Source organism: Bacillus rossius, chromosome 12, assembly GCF_032445375.1.
Source record: "Bacillus rossius redtenbacheri isolate Brsri chromosome 12, Brsri_v3, whole genome shotgun sequence".
NCBI lineage: Eukaryota > Metazoa > Arthropoda > Insecta > Phasmatodea > Bacillidae > Bacillus > Bacillus rossius.
Window position 1 is genome coordinate 3506291 of NC_086339.1, and position 19278 is coordinate 3525568.

The 19278-nt window shown below is 39.5% G+C and overlaps 2 protein-coding genes across 4 annotated transcripts in view; both read left to right on the plus strand.

The window, feature by feature from the left end:
- LOC134537236 (DNA mismatch repair protein Msh2) overlaps window positions 1–15284 on the plus strand; it is a 28746-nt gene extending 13462 nt beyond the window's left edge. The window contains exons 9-14 of the mRNA XM_063377503.1: window positions 527–751; window positions 6375–6607; window positions 8559–8650; window positions 10128–10350; window positions 12043–12129; window positions 14931–15284. Coding sequence (XP_063233573.1) covers window positions 527–751; window positions 6375–6607; window positions 8559–8650; window positions 10128–10350; window positions 12043–12129; window positions 14931–15113 — 1043 coding nt within the window. The 3' untranslated portion in view covers window positions 15114–15284. The remainder of the gene's footprint in view (window positions 1–526; window positions 752–6374; window positions 6608–8558; window positions 8651–10127; window positions 10351–12042; window positions 12130–14930) is intronic.
- A 2527-nt stretch (window positions 15285–17811) lies between these two features.
- The window catches only part of LOC134537383 (uncharacterized), a 243491-nt gene continuing 242024 nt past the window's right edge, over window positions 17812–19278 (plus strand). For all 3 annotated transcript variants that reach the window (XM_063377748.1, XM_063377750.1, XM_063377749.1), the window contains exon 1: window positions 17812–18138. Coding sequence is in view for 1 of the 3 variants with exons in the window: in XM_063377749.1 (XP_063233819.1) it covers window positions 18104–18138 (35 nt within the window). In the remaining 2 variants the exon portion in view is untranslated. The remainder of the gene's footprint in view (window positions 18139–19278) is intronic.

The following is a 19278-nucleotide window of genomic DNA, read 5'->3' on the forward strand; positions in this document are numbered from 1 at the left end:
ATAAAGTCTACTGCATGAATGGAGAGTAGGCCGCTAGGCTTGAAATGGGACTCGAACAGATGCATGAAGAGGGACTCGACAAGGAAGTACTAGAGCAGCGCGACGTGAAGTGACGGAGACGATGCGTGTGTGTGTGTGACTTGATGTAAGTTTTTGGACATACGTCATTGCTGAGATAGAGTTTGTTACACTTTTCTTTCAATGCTGGCTGTGGGGTCTTTTACAAGTTTTGTATATTTATCTGTGGTGATCAAATCAGTAATGGTGAATGTCCAAAAAACTTACATCAAGTCATGCACTCCCATTGCACAAATCTTTCAAAGATAATATGCGTGTGTGTGTGCGTGCAGCGGGCTACGTGGGCACGCTGCAGCAGCTGAACGGCACGCTGGCGCAGCACGACGTGAAGTGACGGAGGCTGTGCGTGTGTGTGCGCAGCGGGCTACGTGGGCACGCTGCAGCAGCTGAACGGCACGCTGGCGCAGCACGACGTGAAGTGACGGAGGCTGTGCGTGTGTGTGCGCAGCGGGCTACGTGGGCACGCTGCAGCAGCTGAACGGCACGCTGGCGCAGCTCGACGTGCTGACGAGCTTCGCGGAGGCCGCGGCGAGCGCTCCCAAGCCGTACGTGCGGCCGGAGCTGGTTGAGGACGGCGCCCCGCGCGTGATGAGCTTCAAGCAGCTGCGCCACCCGTGCCTCGAGGTGCAGGAGGGCGTGTCCTTCATCGCCAACGACGTGCACTTCCAGGAAGGTCAGCGCGGCGGTCCGGCCCCAGCCGAGCGAGGGGTGTACTTGTGTCGGCGACGCTCGCTGGCTCCTGCGTGAGGGGTGTACTCAGGGCCGTAATTGGGGGGGGGGGGGTGCCGAAATCGCCGGCTTGCATTGCAATTCCTACTACAACTGGTAACCGGTAAAAAGTTTTTTTAACTTGCATGCTAGGAATGTCCGATCTGATTTACAATAAAACGTCTCAACATATTATTTAATGAACAAGTCTAGTGATTATACAGACTAGTACTTTATGGACATAGTGGTTTCGTGCGTGGAAGGTACAGTAGCACAGAAACTGTTACATGTAGGTATGGAAAATCCTTAATTAGCACCATTTTTCCGTGGGAGGGCCCCCGGACCCCCCGCTTTATTGGTGTGGTATGTGCAAAAAATGATTGGGGGGGGGTCATGAATCCATCCATGCCCCGGGTGCCAGAGACTCGTGTCGGCGACGCGGCAGATCCTCTGATCCAGCACGCAGTCTTCTCGTCGTGCACGGGGAGGGGGGGGGGGGGGGACTATACAGGGTGTTCACAAGGAAAAAAAATATTTCGTACAAACTTAGGCGAGAAAAAAAAAGTACTAGATTTGAAGAAAAAACAAAAGTACTAAATCATAATTTGTTAGGGTTTTTAACAATTTAAGAAGTTATTATGAAATATTGCGATGCTCTAACTTAAATATCACACCACACACACACATACATTCCATGTTTTTTTTTTTTTTTTTTTTTTAAATAATTACGCTTAATAATAAAACATATTGGAGTTACTGTAATATTATTGTATTAAAGGAAAAAAAGTACTAGATCTGAGCCTAAGTGTACTAGACGACTAAAAAAACTTATAAAAGTACTAGATCTAGTTCGTAAGTACTAACTGTGGACACCCTGCTATAACATTTTACACCCGCCCCTCGCCAATGAATTACGGTATGATTTTAAGTTAAAGTACCGCTGTTTTCTTTCACTTGAATTATAATTTTGTTCAAGCACCATGGCACTTTTGTAGCATTATCTACAATGCAACACATTGATAATGTAATGAATCAAAAAAACAATATTTTGTTCTTCTCTTAATAGCTGTATGCTTCCTTTGTTGCGTATTTATGTCAGACGCCCTTGCGTTCGGCCAACTTTTATTTTACGCCATCCCGCATGTTAGCAACAGCTCTGGAGAGTAAAACTAAAAGCTTTCATGGCTATTTTACCTCACGCCTACTAGGATGCACTAGTGGCAAATCATTGCACACACACACACACACACACACACACACACACACACACACACACACACACACACACACACACACACACACACACACACACACACACACACACACACACACACACACACACACACACACACACACACACACACACACACACACACACACACACACACACACACACACACACACACACACACACACACACACACACACACACACACACACACACACACACACACACACACACACACACACACACACACACACACACACACACACACACACACACACACACACACACACACACACACACACACACACACACACACACACACACACACACACACACACACACACACACACACACACACACACACACACACACACACACACACACACACACACACACACACACACACACACACACACACACACACACACACACACACACACACACACACACACACACACACACACACACACACACACACACACACACACACACACACACACACACACACACACACACACACACACACACACACACACACACACACACACACACACACACACACACACACACACACACACACACACACACACACACACACACACACACACACACACACACACACACACACACACACACACACACACACACACACACACACACACACACACACACACACACACACACACACACACACACACACACACACACACACACACACACACACACACACACACACACACACACACACACACACACACACACACACACACACACACACACACACACACACACACACACACACACACACACACACACACACACACACACACACACACACACACACACACACACACACACACACACACACACACACACACACACACACACACACACACACACACACACACACACACACACACACACACACACACACACACACACACACACACACACACACACACACACACACACACACACACACACACACACACACACACACACACACACACACACACACACACACACACACACACACACACACACACACACACACACACACACACACACACACACACACACACACACACACACACACACACACACACACACACACACACACACACACACACACACACACACACACACACACACACACACACACACACACACACACACACACACACACACACACACACACACACACACACACACACACACACACACACACACACACACACACACACACACACACACACACACACACACACACACACACACACACACACACACACACACACACACACACACACACACACACACACACACACACACACACACACACACACACACACACACACACACACACACACACACACACACACACACACACACACACACACACACACACACACACACACACACACACACACACACACACACACACACACACACACACACACACACACACACACACACACACACACACACACACACACACACACACACACACATTTAGTAAACAACAGAGTCGGGAATTGCGTTAACAGGTTAAATAATATTTGTAATAATTAGGGATGTGCGAATCCTTGATTTTCAGTTCGGTTCGAATCCGATTTGAATCCCTGGTAATATTTGAGATATAAATCCGATTCAGAATAATTAAAAATAACTGATTAATTTAAAAATAATATTTGTTCTCTTTTTTCTAACTGTAACTACTGGCAATTATTTTTTACACTGAGATTGAAATATGTACAATAGAACCCTGTTATAATGAATCTGAAGGGAGTAGTTTATATGTTCACTATAGAGGGGAAACTTTATATCTGGGAAAACTTTTATATTGACAATACATACTCAAAAGCAAAATCTTAACTACACATTGGCCTAAGCCAAGAAAAGAACGAATGAAAATACTCAAAGCAACAGTTTTATGAGCAAATGCAGATATTTTTAATGCACTACACATGTACAAACTTTCTATTAATGGTTCTTCGACATCGGTGTATTTTCCATTTTTCAGGCGTTTAATACTCTGTGACGTATTCACAGCTTGAGAAAGAAGATTGTTCAGCTTGTTTAATATTGTACTTAATGTGGATGTTGCAATTCCCAGTTCCTTTGCTATTAACACGTGCGGGACAGTGGGGTTGGAGTCTTATCTTTTCAATAATGTCCAGTTTATCTCGCACAGATAATGCCTTATGTTTTTTACCGCGTTTTTCATCACTTTTTATGTACATATTTCTTATTGAAGCACATTTTCGCAGCTTAATAACACGAAATTCTTTTTACCGTCAAAAGTAAATAAACGAAAAGTAACGAGTTTGGCGCATCAAAGATCACTACGTATCATTTAGTATTGCAGTTGCTAAAGCTGGAACAAAATTTTTTCACTTTCTATGGAAAAATTTAGTCCACAGAGTTCTATCTAGTGGTAGTCTTACGAAACTTACTCGATCAAAATGTCTGAAACGTGAACAATACAAATGAATTTGCTGCTATAATGTACATACGTATTTGTGTGGCGGTATTTTATGTTTAATTTTGATAACATATTAAATGTACACGCGTTCGCCCATTCTTTAACTATGAAGGGAAAACTATTTTTTATTTTCACCAAACTGATCACCATCTTTGGCTACACGTAGCCTACCGAGGCCACTCGAATACGACTTGTTTATAATATGAACAGTGGACAATCGAGTAGCGTATTGCGGAGAAAAACTTCAATGTGATCCAGAATAGACGTTTTGTGAAAAAACTTGTAATTAAATGAAAATATTTGAGATAAATGTGCATTATGTCGGCAAAATTTGTTCGTGGTACACGGGAAAACGTATCAACATTGACAAAAGTTGTACGCTATATCCAATAAATTAATACATAACCTCACATCATTTTGCCGGGACCGAGACGGAAATTCACAATAAACGGGAATTCATTATAGGCGGGTTCACTATAAACGGGTTCTACTGTATAATTATGTAAACATAATTAATAATAAACACTTTAAAATATGAAAACCAAAACATATTCGATTCTCCAACTCAATCGTAATAAACTGCACGCCACAGGGAAATCTCAGTTTTATAAACGTTTCAGCAAACGAAACCATTTTTTCTCCAATAAATAGCCATGACATTTTTTTCTTGTAGGTATGTAATTGTTTTTAGTTAATAGTTTGCTATACGACGAAATTCGTAATTATAATTTAAGCTCTCGAAATCTCGAAATTCTTTTAATCTAACTGTGTTAATTAGTTAATTTACATTTCTTTCTTTAATACATCATATTATAAATACTTACGTAATAGTAGCCTAATTTTATTTTTCACCGTTAGTATTATTGAGCCATATTAAATTAATTTATAACTTTTGTGAATATTCGTAACACTGTTCGAATCCATGTACGTACAACGATTCCGGGTTCGGGTTATTGTGGATTCGAACCGTACCCGAAAATATCGGGTACTCGTACATCCCTAGTAATAATAGAAAAGGTCAAGTTTGTGTCTTTTTTGTTCTTGTTAGAACATTATTATTTTCCAACTCAGAAATATCACCTATTTAAGAATGTTATGCCCAAGTCCTATTGTTTAAACAGTATGGTATGTGAATTTTTAAGAGAATTTGAGTTTAGGTTGTTTAATCTCAAAATATTATTCAACAATTATTTTAATGTACTTAAAAGTTTTAAGTTGCATGTTTTTTTTCTGAATCTCTGCAAATTGTTTTGTGTGCCCAGGTAGGCACAGCCCTTAAAACATAGCCTTTTTATGTACCCAGTTAGGGATGCAAAAAAATTGTGTAAATCATCCTACGTTTTCCCATCAAAAATAATTGAAATATATATTTATTTGGTGGCCATCAAATTTTTTGTGTTCAAGTCCTCAAAGTTTAATGTATTAAGATGGTAGATACCCAAATTAAATTAAATCTATGGCTCTGCAAATAGTAGTTCCAACTAAAACATGAAGTAAAGTTTTCATTGTGCAATTCAGTTAGTTACGTATTATGATTTGCATGTAGTAGAAAAGACTGGGTTTCACACCCGTGATGATTTTCCCCCCCCTTCATTTTTGTGTAATTATTGTTTGTTAAGGGCTATATTCATAAATTAAATACTATACCTCTTTTCAGTTTCCTGTTCTTTCACTAATATTTTCAACAGATACTTTTCTAAGTTTGAAAATATTGGTGTCAGAACAACTAATGCAAGAGAGCAGTAGTTTTAAATATCCAGAAATATCCCTTTAGTTCTAGTGATGTGGATAAAAGCAGTAATCGTGATGCCATGTGAGAGGCGGTCTCAAGGCCGTGCGAGCAGCGCGGTGAGATTAGCGTGTCTGGTTGCGCAGGGGAGCGGGTGTTCTCCGTCATCACGGGCCCCAACATGGGCGGCAAGAGCACGTACATCCGCTCGGTGGGGTGCGCCGCGCTGCTGGCGCAGGTGGGCAGCTTCGTGCCGTGCGACGAGGCGCGCCTGAGCCTGGTGGACGCCGTGCTGGCGCGCGTGGGCGCGGATGACTGCCAGCTGCGCGGCATGTCCACCTTCATGATGGAGATGGTGGAGACCGCGGCCATCCTCAGGGTTCGTGTCGTCCCCGGGCTCTTTCCGTGTGGTCTCGTTTAGGCTGTGTATCTCAGGTGCAAATTATTCTAATTTTTTCAATCAAGGAATTCTGTTCAGGTATAACTTCTTAAAAGTAGGGACACCTGTATTTCGCAATTACAAGTCATGTCAAGTTATTTCACAAAACACTGTAGCTTTTTCCAGGAGTCGTGGCAAATTGTGAGGGTGCAGCAGTACGGTGACCATATTCTCATTGGCCCCGTCAAGAGCGGGACGACACCTCTCACCGACCTCAGCCAATAACCACAGGAGAAGAGCTACAGTATTTTGTGAAATACCTTGACACGAAATATATTCGCGAAATACTAGTGTCCCTACTTAAAAGGCTTTAACTTTTGTATTATTCAAATACAGTAGAACCTCGTTTTTTCACATATCACAAAGAACCAGGGTAAAAATATGTTAATACTGGGAAAACGTAAAAAAGAGGGAAGTGTTAAAAAAATATTAATTTTTATTCTCACTATGATGGGAATCAAAAAAGCAAATATGCACCACACTGAATAAAAATGTTATGTTATCTGGGAATTCGTTATCTCAAATGGTGAAAACAATGATTCTGTCAAATCTTGTAGTAGTACACAATTGTTTAAAGTTGAACACGAAAATTTTTGGTTCATGAATAAGAGATGTGAATGTTGAAGCATCTCAAACTGTCCACTTTTTATGGTGAGATTTTCCTTACACAATTCATTTATGAACATTATTAATAATCAAGTGTAAACATTCTATTAGTTTTAGATTTTTGTCTGAAGTAATTCTATTAAGAGAACACAACTTCTTTCACAACCATTGTTCACGTTTAGGAATAAAACAATTCAGTTGCAATGTATGGAAATTCAGTGCTGCCAAGTAAAACAAACTTCGCCGAACATGCACTAAGATGCCGTATTTACAGGTATTCAGTACTATTATTTAAAATGTATTCCAATAAGGGCACTGTAATACACTATTTGTTTATGTAAAAATTCCATTATACAACTTTATTTCATAATACATTAAAGTTTAAAGGGGAGAGATATAAAAATGAACTTAATTTTCATGTTCACGTCACCAAAGTTTTGGTTCATAACCGTATGGTTCATCGTGGCAAATGACACAAAAAAAATTGCAAGGTTTTTACAATGTGTTAATCACGGAAATTCGTAAATCCCAGGTATGTAAAAATTAGGTTCAACTGTAAAGGTAACCTAGAATTTAAGGTAATCCCATACTTTGATGAAGATGATTTTTAACACAAGAGCACGTGATGAAAGTTTAAAATAAATTATAAATAATAAACATTGGCTGGGAATTGCACTCATAGGGTAAAAGTAGTATTCATTTAAGTGGCAGGTTGTGAATTGAAACACTGTGACGTATCAGCGATGGAATGCAAGTGGAGAAAGTGAAAGTTTGGGAGAAGGCATGAGAGTTTGAGAAATTGAGAGAGAATGAAGAAGAGTGTTTGAGAGAAACATTCAGAGAGTTAGAGATGGTGAGAGGGACGGGGTTAAAAGGAGTACTCTGAAAAAAAACCCTACTCATTGGTAACGACCGTCACGGTTTACTTGCAAAAAAACTTGGAGAAACCCACCAAAGATGGGACTTGGATGAAGCATTTTCACATCGAGCACTGACCAAGGAAGAGTAGAATCCTCATGCGCATTTCCACTCGCACCTACTGTGGCCTGATGCCTCGGGGTGCTTCCTCGTGTGAGGTCACCATCTGCCCAGTACGTGCCACCAGGCGGCGATACCCTCAGTGAGGGGCATCACCATAGCTTGCAGCTCATGTTTCCACTTTATCGTAACTTCCTTTTGTTTCGCAAGATTAAGAAATACTCACAGACTAACAAAAGTACCTAATAAATCTTTTGAAATTATTGAAAATTTCCAAGCTGTAGATTGTTTGTTTGAAATGTTTCAGATGGCGACCAGCAACTCGCTGGTGATCATTGACGAACTGGGGCGCGGCACTTCGACGTTCGAGGGCTGCGGTCTCGCCTGGGCCATCGCAGAGTGCGTATGATGCGGCAGAACACTGTGCAGTCACGTGAATATGCTCCCCTTTGGCCATGTGTTGTTAGTGGGCTGTGGGGACTGGATTTTAAATTATTGCTCTAAAAATGCTATAGCTCAACATATAGCATAGCTGTAAGTAACTAAAACATTCTACTATTTGCTAGAACTACCTGTTAAAAGATCAGAGTTAATTATTCTAAAAACAGTTTAAGGCCAAATACCTTCAAGCTAAATTATTTATGCCAAATGACTTTAGAGGAAATAATTTAAGGTCAAATGACTTTAGGCCAAATACGTTTAGGTCAAATGACTTTAAGCCAAATACATTTAGGCAAAATGTCTTTAGGCCAAATATTTTAGATGAAATAAGTGTCAAAAAATTATTTTAGGACAAGTGACTATGTCAAACAATTTTAGGTCAAATGTCTTAAGGCCAAATAACTTTATGCCAAACGAATTTAGGTAAAACTATTTTAGGTCAAATGACTATATGCCAAATAACTTTAGGTAAAAATGTTTAGGCCAAGTAAATGTTCTGAAACAGTTTTAGGCCAAATATTTTAGACCAAACGACGTGCTCCCGTACACTCCATAATCCAACATCCTCGTCTCCTGGAAAGTAAAGGAAAGGACAATGTAGGGTTTCTCTCCACGTTCTGGATGGTCAGGACAAAAAGAATTTACTTGAAATCCTGGGAAAGTCATAGAAATTAACCCAGTGGTAGTAATTTGAGGTTAGATATCGTGCTACAGTCTGCCATCACCCAGGCTGTATTTTTTTTTTTTTCAGAATGTTTTTTTTAGTGTATAGTCATACACATTGTAAAATGACATATGCAAGGTTCTGTTTATTTTATTTTATTTTTTTTTTTTTTTTGTTACATAAGGCCATCTATGGGAATGGTGGAGGCTGTATTTTCATTTTCTCTTTCAGTAAATTGCAAAATTTGTATATTTAAAAAAAAAAAATAGGGTTACAGTACACTCCTGATTATTCGCGAAATTAAGTGTCAGGGCCACTGCGTATAGTGAAAATCGCAGATAATCCGCAAAAGAGCCGAAAATGGGAAACAAAAAAGGAAACATTAATTTCAACTTAAAAACATAGACCTTTATGTACAGTAAAATTTACAATTAACAGCAAAAAATTTTTAAATTATGCACATTTCAGTAATGTAACATAAAAGTGCTCAGCCATATGACTAGAAACAAAGTGCGACAGAGACAAAAATAGCAAAGCATGCCAGCCTACTGCGTGAGTTCCGAGAAGACCTGTGGCGTTTTACTGTATACTGCACACAATGCACTCGTCAGGAGAGGTTCAAATTTGCTCACTTGCAATGAAATACAGATTTACATTTATGTGCTGTAATTTTTTCGTAGCATGCTCGGATAATAGGGAGTTTACTGTACTTGAAATGTTGGCCGTGGAGAGTCGCGGGGGGAGGAGTAAAGGGGAAGTCGTGGACTGCAGGCACCTGGCCAAGGAGGTGAAGGCGTTCTGCCTGTTCGCCACGCACTTCCACGAGCTGACGGAGCTGGCGAGCTGCGTGCCGGCGGTGGTGAACCAGCACGTGAGCGCCATCACTGCGTGCGACACGCTCACCCTGCTGTACCGCGTGCTGCCCGGCGCCTGCGACCAGAGCTTCGGCGTGTTCGTGGCGCGCACCGCCCGGTTCCCGCCCGAGGTGGTCGAGGTAACCGCTCGGGATGGCAGTCGGGGGAGCTCACAACCTTCGAACGTATACACTGCATAGAAGTCGCGAGTGGATAGGATTTACTCTACGTTTTTCAGGAGCGTATGATGAGCAGCTTGGGAACTTCACCGCTGCAGTGCGCTGCCGTAACGCCTTGTATCGTCTTAGTTCGTTATTTACACGTTAAGAGCGCAGCGCTGTCGCCCGCTGTCGTTCCCCCGTACCCCCCAACCCATCATTCACTGCAGCTCAAGGTCGTTCAACGGGAGGGGGAAGGGGTGTTTGAAGAGTTCAACACTTGTCCGCTAGGGACCGCCGCAAGTCGACGCCCTGGAGATGGTGGCGATTGCGGCGGTGAATTAACCAACTACCTCAAAACCGTATTAGAAATTTTAACCTGGGCTGGCGACTTCTATACAGTATATATATTCAAAGGTACAACTGGATCACACGAATTTTTTCACGACCCTTTTCCACCGACAGCCAATCACAAAACAGAGAATGGTATAGAAAAAATTCGTGGATATGGGTAGGGACACCTGTATTTCGCGAATACATTTCGTGTCAAGGTATTTCACAAAAAACACTGTAGCTTTTTCTAAGAGACATGGAAAATTGTGAGGGTGCAGCAGTACGGTGACCACATTCTCATTGCCCCCGTCAAGAGCGGGACGACACCTCTCACCGACCTCAAACCAATAACCACAGGAGAAAAGCTACAGTGTTTTGTGAAATACCTTGACACGAAATGTATTCGCGAAATACAAGTGTCCCTAGATATGGGGAAAGGGTTGGAATCAATGGAGGAGAAGCGAAAGATGGGAGGGAGTAAGTAACTCAGGGAGGAGAGAGGACCTAATTTTCGTATCTTTAGTGTGATCCAGGACTCTGACGATTGCTCTACTTACAAGGGCTTCACATCTCTTTTCGCATTCAGACCATGAGAGCATGTGATGTGGAGCATTGATGGAATGAGCAGGCAAAGGGAAATCGGAGCGATGATGGTGGAATGTCTTTTTGTAGGTTATTTTATAAATCTATTCTTTATCCTAAGATCCTTTTTTAAGGGTGATTCTGTTGGAAACATATTTTATGAGCCGTAGGTGCAGTCATCTTAAAATTGAATTAAAATTGAATTTGGCCATCACTAAAAAAAATATATTAACTTAATTTGAATTTGATTTCAAAATTATATAAAAATTGTAATTAAATATTGCAAAGTGACAAAATTATGATCCTTCAGATTTGTGTTATTGAGGTTTGACTGTAGTGCTGTGTCTTTACGATATTTTAGAAGTTGCAGTTATTTGATTGGCAGTTTTTTTTTAAAGCTAATAGTAAGAATTGAACACATCATAAAAAATTTGGAAAATTTTTGTGTCTTCACGTGATTTGTCACACAACTAGAAGTTCAATAAGTCCATTTTATTGTAATGTTTAGCCACATGGCTGGAATAAACAAACACATAGGACTTTCAATTCTTGTTTTTTTTAGGTGGATATGTTTCTGTTAATAGTAAATCATTTAAAAACTGTTCATTATGTTAGAGTTTTGTCTAAATCTGCATGATGAACTGCACGTGCATTCTTTGTCAACAGTCAATATTAATGAAATGGCAGTGTGTATCGTGGCTTACGTAAAAAAAAAAAAATTAATCATGTTTAATAAAATTTTGCCTATTTTGTTAACAGATGGCAAAGAAGAAGCAAGCAGAATTGGAGTTTCATGAAAATTTTGATTTTAATGGAACTGTGGAGGAGAGGAAGAAAATCATAGAGGTAATAAATAATGGATGCATGGCACTGTAGATTGATTGTGTGCATAAGTGGTGTTACTCATCAAACAGCTCTGTATATTAACAGTTATAATAACCATAAATATTTAATGAAATAAAAATTTGACTTTTTTCTAGTTATTGTGAAAGTCAGTACTGTAACTTCCATCGACTAATTTCCGTTCCCATTCCCGGACAGGGGTGCGTCTGTCAGTGTCTTCATAACATAATACGTATTTAACTTTTAAATTTACTGAACACTGCCTGACTATCTACCGCGGCTCTGACCGCAACAGGAAATGGGCCCTTTGGTATAATTTATTTGCATTATTAATTTGTACATTATTTAATATATCATTAATTTATAAATTATAATATAAAATTAGAATAAACATTCAGTATATTCATTGTTTATCATTATTAATTGAAATTTATATTGATTATTTTACTAAATTAAATAATTATTTTATAAACATGTTTATATCAATATTGTATATTGAGTGTTTGTTTGAAAAAAATTTAATTTATTGAATTTATATTTATCAGTTTATCATTCTGGTCCTTTTATTTTATTTCTATTAATTATTTGCATGCAAAATTAAAGCCAGTTTTTATTACGTCAAGTAAGTATGTATAATTTCAAATGCGCATACATAAGTACACACACCCATTTTTTTTATAAAATATGTAATCAAATATCAAATTAAAATTATATATATATATTTTAATGAAATTGATGAAAATACAGTAAATTATAAATCATACAATTTGGTTACATAAAAAAAAACCATATACAGTAAAACCTCGCTCGTACGGCCCCCGGTTCGTACGTACACCTCGGTCGTACGTACAGATTTTCAGAAACCGTGATAAATGAGGCAAAAAAATATATATAAAAAAATGAAAAGTGTAAGAAATTCGTTAAAGTTTATTAAAATACAGTTCCAACCTGCAGCGTTTACAACAAATATGGGCTATATACACATTGCATAACAGTAAAAAAAAAAAAAAAAAAAAAAAGGCAGCAAATTGATTGAAATTTACCGTCAATAGCCCGCCTTACGCGGAGAAAAGTCATTGTAATCGGTCAGCTGTTGTAACGGCGCGGCGTAGCTGCCGGCTGGCTCTCTTTGTTCGCTGAGCTGCGCATGCGCAGTGTAACTCACTCTATGCTCCGCCCAGACTCGTGACCTTTCCTCAGCAGCCAGCCAATAGAAGCGAGCGTAGCGGAAAAAAATAAAAGCTCCACCTCCCGTGTACCAGTGTTGTCAAGTTCTAATACCAGTTTATTGGTATAAGCACCAGTTTTCTCGCTACCGTGACATGTTCAAGATTACGTTTCTTCGTGATGTCTTGATACCAATAATTAATTATTTACGATCCCCAGAAATAAATGGTTAGTTTAAAAAATATGCGTCAACTGTACAATACTTCCGAAATGATAAAATACGTATAAAACAGTTACCAAGACTCCGCTTATTTTATCTTGTGAAGTTTATGTCTCGTACCAGTATTTCGGCTAAGTTGTGACAAATACAATATCAGACGAACAGCCACGTAATATTCCCGTTACGTTTATACATTCGTGAGTTTACGTTTTTACCTCACACATTTTAGATTGTCTCTGCTATAATTACTCTGACTTTTACACGCCTAGGCTTAAATTATTACGTGTTTAGAAATAAAAGCAACTTTTCATTTTATAAAATATGTACACTTTGCGATTTAAAATGTTCTTTGCCGACTATAAACGTTTCGTTTTTCACTATGTTTTTAGGCCTACTAGCTAATCTTATCTACACTTAAAGTACCCACAGTATTTTTTTTATTTGAGCAAATATATTGTGTGTTAAATATTATTTTATTGATATAAAATATTTAAAAAAATGTAAACACGGGGCTTACGACACTGCTTTCAGTGTCGAGTTTTTTTTTATGTTTACGTTTGATTAGCTCAAGTGTTGTTTCTGCATGAATAGGATATAATCTCGATCAAAAATACATCAGCATAATACATACACACGGCAGGTCATTTCCCGTGGCAGCAGGACACGGAAACGGCAATTAATTTCCCGCGGCAGCGGTGGGGTTGATGGTGGGGAGGGGGGTAACCACAAATGGACGTAATTTGGCCTCGCTGGTTCGTACGTACAACTCGGTCGTAAGGACAAATTTTGGAGAACCGTGAGTGTACGTAGAATCGAGGTTTCACTGTAGTTACTATTTTGCAGAAAAAAAACTTGAGTATCCAGAATAAATCTTCTTTGTTTCGTGCGTGCACTTTTTACTTAAATTTTTGTGGATTGGATACTTTTTCAGTGTCTATCGTGGACACAAATAATTCAAAAAATATTTAATCCAAAATCTTGAATCAAACATTAAATTACAGTAAACTCCTTATTATCCGCGCATGATACGAACTGTGCTGACAGTGTATTGTGTGCAGGATATAGTAAAACGGCACAGGCCTTCTCGGTACTCACGCAGTAGGCTGGCATGCGTAATTATTCGGTAAAATATTAAAATTTTATCATAAAATAATTTTTACTGTTAATTGTAACTTTTACTGTACATAAATTTTTAGATTTTAAGTTGAAATTAATGTATCCTTTTTTTTTGTTTCCCTTTTTCGGCTCTATAGCGGATTATCCGCGATTTTCACTATCTGCGGTGGCCCTGCCACTTAATTTTGCTGGTAATCGGGAGTGTGCTGTATTCAGTTTGGATTGTGTGTTTGTGTGATGCCGGCACTAGCCGCTTGCTCTGGAGGGCGAGGCGGCAGCTCAGGCGTGTCCTGTGTCGCAGGAGGGGGAGCGGGTCATCCGGGAGTTCCTGGACGCCTGCAGGCGGCTCCAGGGCGCTCCAGAGGACCAGGTGTCGTCCGGGCTGGCGGAGCTCAGGGCCGGCGTGGCGGCCAGCGAGAACCCGTACGTCCGAGCGCTGTTGGCGGCCCACAGCGAGGAGCGCGTTCCCGAAGCCTCCGCCTGAGGAGTTCCTGCTCACCACGTCTTTTATACCTCACCTGTTACCTGTTCACCACGTCTTGCCGTCTTGAGCATTTTTTATACCTCACCTGTTACCTGTTCACCACGTCATGTTGTCTTGAGCATTTTTTTATACGTAACCTGTTACAGTAATAAATGTATATTTTTTTTCTTATTTTTGTATTGTTTATAAAATTATGAGATACCCCCATATTTCCCAAGATCCTCTGTATGTTCTTTTCAGGCGCTATTTCAGTAAATTATTTTGGCGTGAAATCAGAAAATTCACATGAGCATCAAAATCTTTTATCATTCTGTCTTTTTTTGATATTTTAACTTGGTTATTAATATTGTGCCGTCTTAACACATGCGGCCTGATCGATTAATTTGGAATTCTAGTGCATGACTCACTACTTGATTTCTAGCGTGTATGTTAAATGAAGGCAGAGCTTTGGCGTTAAAAATATTTTAAATGAAGCCCAGAACATAGGCTGGTGTAGTCGTCTGAGCTCAAACAGGAGCATGTGTAGAGGAGCCATAACCAGGATTCTGACGAGGCGAATGACATCATGTCATGTTCGGTGATGGATCCCTGCAGATGATCGTCTTATCGTCTTGGTCTGCACGCCCGACATCGCCGGAATGGGGGGGGGGGGGGGGGTTGGGGGGAGGGGGCCACGTCACACCTGTGTCGTGGAGACACCAGATTGCTCCTAGAGCTTTGGTATCTGGTGGCCACGAGGTAGAGCTGTGCCGACCCGGATTGGCAGAAGCCGATTGTGCCGTAATTTAGTTGAATTTGCATTTCTGCCGATTTACAATACGCTGTTAATTGTGTGCCGATATTACTGAAAAATGAAAGTTTCTGTAATAACCTAAAAATCCACTGGGTACCCTTTACACTCTTTGTAATATGTACTTCATACTTTGAACTCGACTGTTGGGTTATATATTATACCCCTGCAGAGAGCAAGAAGGGAGAGACCACTGAGCGTTCCGTTGTTACTGCCTCTTCACCTCTACGCACTTTCACTTTAACTTATGATATTATAGTTTTCATTATGGGGTTTCTTATTTTAATCAAAGCCTTGTAAATTTTTAATTCAATCTGGGCTTGATTGTTTTAATGAACTTGCTAAATTTGTAATCTGTGATCATTCATTTTAAAAGCTCGTGATTTTAAAAATTATGCCTTTGATAATTCGTTAATGCCAATGTCATCTCTTAATGTTAATACAGGTGCCTAATGATAATGCCTATGTGCTTCCAGAGCTTACAACAGGGATGCGTGAGGATTGTGGCATGGCATCCTTACTTATTGTTAAAGTTTTGTTGTTTGCCCTTTAAACACAATTTCTATTTTATGTTAATTTATGTTTTTTTTCCACCAAACACTCACTTTGCTTTTAATTTTTTTTAAGTCCTTGTACTTCTCTCTCAAAAAAAAAGGGGGATGGGATGGGACACTGCAGTATTTTAGTAAAATCAACTATCAAAATTCAGGTCCAAAGCCGACTTTTGTATTATTTCGAGTCCCTTTTGCTTTTGTCGAAGCCTTTTTTGTTCTACAGTTTAACCTTTCGCTCTGGAAATGGAACGATCCTATAGTCACGTAGCTGCTTCGACAGCGAATTCTAGTGGTGGGTGCGGAAACTAGTACGATTCGTGTTAAGAACTGTACTTGAAAATACAATTTTCATATGTTTATCACGCTCGGAATTATTTCGAAGAAATCTACATTAAATTCCGTGTCCGAATTTCTTATTATAATTATAAATGTATTTGCAACATAAGAACACAATTTGTTCGTTACCGAGGATAGATGCTTACGTACACATCACTGACTAGTACTGAAATACCTACTAGCTCACTTTTTTTTGACGTGATAACGTCTTATAAATCGATGAACGCCGGCTGCACGCACAAAAATTGTCACGTTCCGCCTGAGCCGAGCGTGCAAGAACCGGCAAACCACCGTGCGAGAAAATCTTATATAATATCAAACAGGTTAAGGCGGGCTTTTTAACTAATTGTTGGTGATTATATATAAACAAATTATTTAAATTAAATTTGAAATACTATTAATAATATTTGAAAATTAAAAAGTATGCAATTATTCATCAATGTTTTATTATGACGTTATCACGTAAAATTATCGTCCGCAAACCGACTTTACAGACAACCCCCTTTTATTTTAATAGTAATTACGTACACTGCATATTTTCGTTCTCAAATCTTTTTTTTTTTTTTTTTTTACCCCTGCAATACACGACTTAAAATAACTTATTTTGCGCAGTGTGCCTCGACATTTGTATTAATACGAATTGAAAGGATAAGGTAATCTGGGCAGCCTCCTTTCACAGACGAGAGAGCCAAACGCCCGATCGTGTTGTTCATTGTAAATAAATATGATGATGTTAATAAAAGGATAATGGTCAATAAGGTTAGGTTAGCTACATTATAAATACTTTAAAACATTGTGGACTGTTGATTTGGTTAGGATAGCTACATTAAAGATACGGAAAAAAACATGAACTTCGGGGAATTTCTGGTTTTGGGGCTCTCTCATCTGTGAAAAGAAGGCTGCCCTTCGTTCAGTGTGATGGGGCCTGGCGGCGAAAGTGAGAAGTAAAATGGCTGGACCTGTTGGAGCCGAGAGGTTTAGTTCGTGTGGTCGCCGCGAGGAGCGGTGAGGTGGCTGCGTGCGGGCCGCCAGGCCTCGATCACTCAATGGCCGTGCAACTGTGGCGGCGGTGGAGTTGGTGCGGTTCGGGTCTGCATGCACAGTCTCCAGCGCATTACGTTGTTGACATACGGTGACGGGCGTGTAATTCTTCTCGCGGACATTTGAAGCGATCCTCCGTGAAGTCGTGTCTGTTGCTCGCGCGATCTCGTTTCCCGAGTGCGTCGCCAAGGAAGTGTGTAAATTTCGTGCTCGTCAAAAATTATCCGTGTTAATTCCTGCGAAAGTGTCAACTCCCGTGCACGCGATGAATGTCACGTCAAGTTGTCACACTCCCGAGTAAAAAGTAAGAGTATTTTCTGTTATTTTCATGATGTTCATTGCGTGTTTCTCCAGTGAATCATATGTAATTAGCATCTCATCTAAATTCGTATTGTTGTAATTTGTTCAGTTTATTGTTTGCAGTTAAATGTTCTACCAGATTTCAAAACACGGTTGCCCGCCCCTTACTTATGTATTGTTACTACAGCTAGTAATGTTAAAAATAAATTTTTTGGTCAATTTAATGAAAAAGTTTAAAAAAAAGGAGGAGGGTTAATAAAGCGACCTTGTTGACGGTAAGTGTACATACCTCATGGGTTGGAATGGCAACAAAAAAAAAACACTGTTAATTCTTTGATGAAATGTAATCTATTGCTTCTAATGAAAACTGGAGTAGTAAAAATTGGAGCAGATAATATAATCATAACAATAATTATAAATTAATTTTTTTTTTTTTTAATGCAGATGTGATAAGTGGTCCCTATCTTCGAGATCATTCAGGATTCAACAATGGTACCTATAAAACTTAAGGGCTGCATCGCCATGGATTCTGAAATATAATTATTATTATCCACAAAATAACCTAGCAAATTTTCAAGCTCTTGGGAATGTAATTATGGTTGATGAAAACTAGTAGGGTTCCTGCCAGCGCAAATCCGGATGTAATTACTCATGCCTGAGAATTCATACTTATAGAATATATTAGTGTTTATGCTTGCGTACAACATACAAAACACTTACTTGGCCGGAAACGTTAAAATGAGAATTTTAGATAACATGTTTGTTAGTAAAAATAATTTTCTTTTCTAAACTTGCATGCGTAATTAATTATACGACTACGTCTTTATGTACCTACACCGTTCTTTGCAGTTTATTTTGCAAAGCTTGACTACATTGAAATTAAAAGCGTCCACTTAAAATTTAGTTTTAGTTTTCATAAATTCGTTTATTAATGAAAGAGATTACAAATGGCGGTGAAGCCAAGAAATACAACAATATATACATACAAAAACTATTTACATATACTTTTGCTGCATAACCAGACGGTCATTGTCTCTTCCTGCAGTCCATGACACGATATAATACAAAAGGATAAAATAGCATACATGACAAACAATTCACGACAAAATATACATAGCATGGGGAAAAGTATGCCAAAAAAAAA